The sequence below is a fragment of the Protopterus annectens genome, chromosome 3.part0 (assembly GCF_019279795.1).
Source record: "Protopterus annectens isolate FY-2018-M chromosome 3.part0, PAN1.0, whole genome shotgun sequence".
In the NCBI taxonomy this organism is placed as follows: domain Eukaryota; kingdom Metazoa; phylum Chordata; order Ceratodontiformes; family Protopteridae; genus Protopterus; species Protopterus annectens.
Genome location: NC_056731.1, coordinates 223165763 through 223172780, shown reverse-complemented (window position 1 = coordinate 223172780; position 7018 = coordinate 223165763). Strand labels below are relative to the sequence as shown.

Below are 7018 nucleotides of genomic sequence, written 5' to 3'. Positions count from 1 at the left end.
TATTTAGTTTTTATCTACTTTACTGTTTCAAATCAGATTTTTGCTCCGAGACTTTAACTAGGCCCGGGCTTCCAATTCCAGCTGATATAGGCAGTTTACTTAAATTCGGGTCCAGGGATCTTGTTGATACTCTGTTCTTTCCCTGTTGTCTCACACACCTGTGCAATTTGCTTTTGCTCAGTCATATTCCATCAATATGTATTCCTTACTGAGGGCTCTGATTTTTATATCGATTTTTATCTTAACAGGGAATTTAATTAACGTGACCAAATCCCAGTGCAACCACAAAAGCTCTGGCTTTGTGAGTACCATATATTTCTTGGTCTAATAAGCGCCAAAACTTTTATGCATGATTTTCATATACTTAAAAATAAAACTAGTTTTATTGTTTGCTATGTCATTACTAAAGCATACTAAACTCCAGTGTCAAACGTATAACTGACAATATTCATAACAAAAAACAGAAAGCATTAGAAGATATACAATCTGCAGAAACACCCGTGCACCTGATGCATTCCTTCCAACTTCCTAGCCCAATTTTTTTGGACAAAGCCAGATACAATGGGAGGTAAAGACTGAAAATCAGGCACAGATTTTAAATGTTCCTTTTATAAACTTAGAAAAATGTTATAATGCTATTTTGCATTTTCATGTATTTTCTGAAGGATATGAAGTACGAAACTCAAGTGCTTGGTAATATTTAATGACTTCCTTCCTCGATGAGTAGCAGAAATCTATAAACTGTACGAGGAACAGACCAAAGATGTGAGGCAAAAAATCTGGACATTCTGCGAAATTCTGGACAACTGAGAGGTATGACCTAATGTGATGAACCGTATAATTTGCTCATATTACGTGAAACAGATGGGTGCAGTTAAACTATCCCAAGAGTAATTCTGTTTCATCACTTTGTTTATTATTATATTTTATTATACATTTGTGCGGGGGCACGGGATCGTTTCAAATGATTTTCGTACACTAAATTATTATGTTTGTAGAACAACAACAAACATCATATAAATAGTACTATATTGCTTTCGACATTACTAAAACTACCGCTGTAAAATAATGCATGCTGATTTAACTGTGCTGCTGAGTTGTTTCTGTAAATCAGAGTTCATTGTTATATACTGAAACATCTTTATTAAAATCAAAACGTCCGTTTTCAATAAGCAAACCCAAAGAAGCTAAAATGCAATTCCAGTATCAAGAATTCTGACATTTCTCCAAACCCAAAACCCTAGCAACACACACTATTACTGAAGACATCGTATTGCCTTTTTACAATTTTTATTTTACTTACATTTGGGCTTTGACCGTGAACGATTTGCATTCACTTAAACCATTTCAGAGTTGCTCGCAAATGCGGAGTATATGATCCGCATGGAACCATCCAAAAACGAATCCCAACATATTAACCAGCTAATCACAAAAAGGAAAAATGCAACTTCTCAAAGTGCATCGTGTGTAAACACCTCAAGACAGAATATTGCAATAGATATTTTGCAACCAGTTCTAAAATTCCTCCATAACAAAGACCCTCAAATATGCTCATATACATACATATTTATATATTTCAAATAATTGCTGAAAGTAATTTACAGAAGGAAAAAAAACACCATGCAGAGCAAAATCCTGGACTGTGCACCATACTTTGTCCGCCAGTGCCAGTGACATTATCAGTTAATAACTCTGTTGTTCCGATATTTGAGGATATACCTGTTTTATGTTTTAGCACAGCTTTGTGCATAGGACAAAATTCTCCTGTCTGCGAATAAACAATATAAGTACAATCAATATGCCTGCGCTTAAGTATTGCTGAATTTTACAGTAAGCTAACCATATAAAGTGAATTTATCAACAGGCTATATATGGGCATTTGCATCAGCAAGTAGAAAAGAAAATATACTGCATTATGTTAGGTATGCAAATCAGATTTTTTCATAACTGAATTGTTATAATTATTAAGGTTCGTTATTCGATTTCAATGCATAATCAGATGTATAATAAGCAGAAGATTTTCATTATTTAATTGAAGACATCTCTTACGTCGACTAGTATGAACAAGTTTTCACTGTACCATAAAATTAGCAAAACAGTAAAACAAATTCCGATTTTCACGGACATTAAATCAAGTTAACCAATAAGCCAACCTGTGGTTCTTTCATAGAAACATAATAGGACAATAAAACGGGACAAATAACTGTAATCTCGTTCATTTCATAATTTCCAACAATTATTTTGTACACCCTACTCTGAATAAATTAAACGAGGATAACCTCTCAGTATTAATCTAACAGTGACGCATCTCTACTGTTGAATGTCTTTAAGCATTGAGAAAGCAGTAGTACTTGTCTAAAGTCTAACAGCCCCATAGAGTTAAAGTCATTGGCAAAATAAGACTGGTTGATCAGGAAGTACTGATAGAAGACTTTTACATAGATGACTGTGCAGGTACCAGTTTTTTGCAAAGCATTGATGTGGAAACTTGGAATAGAGGGCTTTACCTGCAGTATGACGTCCGTAGCGCTGAAAAAAATAAGACAGTCGCTTTCCGGATGCCTTTTAAGTCTGAAAGTTCAAAGTTTAAAACTGAAAAAGTTGTTTTCCTTGTTTTTTCTTTCATCGTTCCACATTTCCAGTCGTGTGTGTATATATATATATATATATATATATATATATATATATATATATATATATATATATATATATTTACAGTTACGCAGTCATTTGACGCTTTCTGGTAACTCTGCCGTATCTCAGCAGGCGGGTGGCTGTTTTTCTCCACACTTTTGACCTTGAAAATATGGAATTAATTTGATTTTATTGATGCGTACCTGCTGAGTGGGCAAAATGTCAGAAAAAAATTATAGGCCTACTATTTTGTCCATGTTGTTTTACTTTACAAAATTCCAGTGTCAATAATGTCCAGGCCCAGGACACGGGGAAGATCCTTTCTACAGCGACAAGATTTCCTACTCACTCCAGTGTTGCGTGACCATTAAGAGGTGCCCCAGGCTCGGGGGGCGGTGGGACCAGCATCTCTGGCGGAGAATGACAGTGAGGACTTCCAGGCCCGCTGTGCTCACTGTCACTGTCGCTGCCCTTCTTGCCACCCACACCACTCCCTGTGCCTAGAGGGCCACCACCACCAGCACTATGTGTCTTTACATGTTTACTTAGATGGTCACTGCGCATGAAGCGCTTATTACAGACGGGGCAAGCGAATCGCTTCTCACCAGTATGGGTGCGCAAATGCCTCTGTAGTTCGTCCGATCGGGTGAACCTCTTGCCACAGAACAGCCAGTTGCAGACGAAGGGTCGTTCACCCGTATGCCATCGAAGGTGAGCTTTCAGATGTGAAGTTTTCCCATAAACCTTGCCGCAGCCGGGGATATGGCAGCTGTGCAGTCCCTTTCTCCGCAGACTGGCCCCAGCTGGTCCCAGACGCTCTGCCTCTTGACAATTGGGGCAGTCGCAGGTAGCCCGGCCTGAGTACCGGCGGGCTGAAGAAGAACGTGGTGAACCGGCTAGCGTGGGTCCACCGGCAAGCATAGAGCCCCCAGCTCCCGCCAGAGGTGAAGGTGAGGAATCTGGATATGAAGCAGGCAGCACGGGTTTGAAACTGTCCATAATGTGCTGTCCCCCACTCAGGAGGTGTGATGAAGCGCCGCTACTGAAGGCAGAATGGCTGAGGGTTGAGTAATCGGAGTTGTAAGCGCCAAGAGGAGAATGCAAGGAACCTTGCAGTCCACCAGCATTCGGCACATCTATCCAGCCTGCAGCGCTCACGTCCCACCAGGAAGCTGAGGCTCCAGCAGGGCCAACATCAGCTCCTGCAGCTGCAGCTTGATGCGTTGGCTTGAACCATGATTCGTAAGGGTGATGTGCCATACCCACTCGCGGGTAGATGCCTTGTAGCCCGTCCACAGTTGTGTGCACTTTGGAGAGGAAAACGGGTTGATGAGGAGGACCCTCCTGCGACCCGCAACCAGCTGATACCGGCTGTGGAGCTTGGAACACTGAATATTCGTTGGCAAAGGCTGAGGCGCTGGTTGCCGGGCTTGAAGTAAGTGAGAAGGCACTGGAGGCCGATGGGCTGGTAGTGCAGAATGTGTCACCTAGTCCAGTTGCGCTGGAAACGGTTCTTGATGTGCCAGAGACACCGAAGCCTGCTAAGCTTGATGCTAAGTTGCAGCTGCTAGAGGATGATCTCTTCCATGGGTGGAATCCCTTGGCGAAGGGCGAGGAAGAGTCCGAAAGCGAGGATGGGGACGGGCTTGGGCTCCCGATCTTGTTGCAGGTGGCGGCAAGCATGGCCAAAGGAGTCGATCCCAACCTCGGTTCTTCCTGTGCAAAAGAGAAACAGAAGCAATCAGAAGATGCCGGCACTTGCTCTTCGGCTAGTGTTAATGCAACACAAGCAACTCTCATTGCCTAGTACTTGTGTCTTGGACATAAAAAACAGTCTATGACCACCATCCGCACAAACTATTTGTTTGACTGCTGGACCTTAAAAAGGCGAGGACATCTCACTGCCTAACAAGTAACCCGTTAAAACTGGTGTGACTTGGCTACTGCTAGAAACTTTAAAATAATATTCAAACCATGAAGTTGCCGTTTGTACAATATTGCATTTATTTCTACTTATTTTAAGTTCACAGGGTACTCTTTTCCCACAATGCCACACACTTTGCAGTCTGGGGCAGAACTAGCATTTGATGCTCTCTCTAGCCTCCCCCTCTCCCTTTTATAGCTCCTTTAAAGCAATAGTCTGAAGAGCATTAGGGCGTAACCTTTCCTTGAAAACAAACAAACATTAGCAATACAAAGCCCAGAAAAGGTAAGTTAGTTAAACGTACCTGAAGACAAGGTTGGATGTTTGAGTTTTAACCCAGGTGGACGCGAAATCAACATCCAGTACTGATTCGCCCTGCTCCTGAGGGTGGATGAGGGGAGCTGTGCCGCTGTCGCACAACTGTTCTGCTGCCTGCCTGCCCGCCAGCGGCACTTAGTACAAATGCCCTCAAACCCTGACGTTCACTCAGAACAAGTGGCTCGGCCCCTTTCTTTCTGCTTTTTTTCAACTCGTTTTCTTTCAGAACTCAACAGGAGACTAATCGCCCTGCCCTCACTGGGGTGATTTTAAGCCCTCCAATAGACCAGAAAATACGCATTAAAACAACAAGAAAATCCTCAGACTCACCCCTAGTAGTGAAGTTGCCATCATAAAAGTGCCCTCCTCAGAGGATCTTTTTTATATATTTATAAATCACAGTCGTGCTTTAGAGGTGTGCAATACAATGCTCTGTGCCGCCCATTCCACCACAATTGTGGCTCTTCTCTCGGGCTTTGAAGTACCGCTGATCCTTCCTACATCCAATCAGATGTCATGCCCTCCCGCGTGGCCACGCTGCTAGGTGACGTCATTGTAGAAGTCCCTCCCAGCACACACACACACACACACACACACACACACACACACACACACACACACACACGACATGCGCGTGTGCGTAACTGCAGCTCCTTGAAAGCTACAGTGCATTATACTGTGTCTCCAAAAGCAGGCTCCTAACTAAGTTACTTATTTGTTTTTCTGCAAAACTGTTTAATAGTCGGCTTCCACAATTTTTCTCTAATACGTATAATATTTATGTTTAAACAGATAATCTTAACTAAATTCTTAAGCTAGAAATAGTTTATAAATTGAGAAAATACAGTGATTAGAGAACAGCACCGACGCGTATACATGCTTAGAAAGGGCACACATAAACGTAATATATATTTAGTCTGCAGAAAATATTAACTTGTCCTTTTTTATTCTTTGCGATTTCCAAGCAGTTGTTGCAGTAGTTGCGATACCAGATCTTAGCATTATGTGTGCAGTTGTGTTACTATGATCCCTCTTTGTCCTTCACTCTTCGCTTTTTACGAAAGAGTGCACCTCTGGACACTCTGGCAATATAGTCGACAGAGTTTGCATGTTTTCTGCATATCGATTTTTACCGATTCAACAATATGTGAGATCCAACTTCCAAAAAGATGTAAGATGTTTGGGATAGTTTTGTTTGTTACTGATGAATGTTTGCCTAGACTTCATTTTTAGTTTACAGTTATATTTGGAGCACTGTTAAATATTCTAATTAAGTTCTTAGCAAGTAGTAACAGTCTGGTAAATTTGAACTGAACTTTTTTCCTCATTCTCCTTTTATGTTATTATTGCATAGCTCCGGTTGTATATCAGGTTTGCCGTTATGATTAGGTACACAGTTGACTAAAACATGCCTACACAGTAAAAAATAAATGCAAGTATCAGTGGCATTTGGAGTTTGCCCACATAATGCAGGGGGTGTAGTATACTGTTGTTCTACAACCACAGTTATTTGGTGAGATTAATTAAGTGTTTTCCTTTAAAGGCTGGTGGTCAGAGTTAATGCTGTGTTTATTTGTACTTGCTGTTGTGAATGATTTTAACATGTTGAGAAGGCGTGCCAGGACGGCCCAGGAGGAGGAGGGGGTGGGAAGAGAGGAGGGGACTCAGTTTAACAAATAAAAAGGAATTAACTTCATTGCTTTAGTCACCTCTTATAATGATATTCATTTCCAGTGCTTAACAGAGGCTTGTTTAAATTTGGTCTCTCTGTCTCATCTGTGTTACCCACAAACTCATCTTTTTTCTACTAGGACACAAGTTATATATAAAAAAAATCCAACATTCATGCTTACTTTCTGTATTTATTCTAAAAATATGTATCATTTAGAAAGTCTTTCGTATTTTCATTTTAAATCAGTTAAAATAAAATTTTATTAATGATACGCAAACACCGAGAGACAGCTTTACAAGAAATAAAGTTAGTGCTCAGATTCTGCGGGTAAGGCATCCTGTGTAAACACTGTGAGCATATTTCCAATCAGCGAAACAAAGTAAAAGTTAAATTATCACAACAGAAAAGTACATCCTTCTGAACGGCTGGTTATTTTACAACTTCTCATGTGGCGCTTAAATGTAAAATAT

The 7018-nt window shown here is 40.8% G+C and overlaps 1 protein-coding gene across 2 annotated transcripts; it reads right to left on the bottom strand.

The window, feature by feature from the left end:
* Positions 1-1123: 1123 nt before the first annotated feature.
* Positions 1124-5335, bottom strand: SP8 (Sp8 transcription factor). 2 transcript variants are annotated; one of them, XM_044064703.1, is made up of 2 exons: positions 5207-5335; positions 1124-4350 (listed from the first exon to the last, which is right to left on the bottom strand). In XM_044064703.1, the coding sequence occupies exons 1-2, from the start codon at positions 5228-5230 to the stop codon at positions 2980-2982; spliced, it is 1395 nt and encodes a 464-aa protein (XP_043920638.1). In that variant the 5' UTR covers positions 5231-5335; the 3' UTR covers positions 1124-2979. The 2 variants fall into 2 exon arrangements, with proteins under 2 accessions (XP_043920638.1, XP_043920639.1); XM_044064704.1 differs by having other exon boundaries at positions 4863-5316.
* Between the last annotated feature and the right edge of the window lie 1683 nt (positions 5336-7018).

Bases quoted from the DNA above. Each gene is read 5' to 3' on its own strand.
- SP8 (XM_044064703.1), bottom strand. From the start codon at position 5,230: ATGATGGCAACTTCACTACTAGGG. The intron at 4,351-5,206 runs GTGAGTCTGAGG...TCTTTTGCACAG, and splicing joins TGGCAACTTCACTACTAGGG to GAAGAACCGAGGTTGGGATC.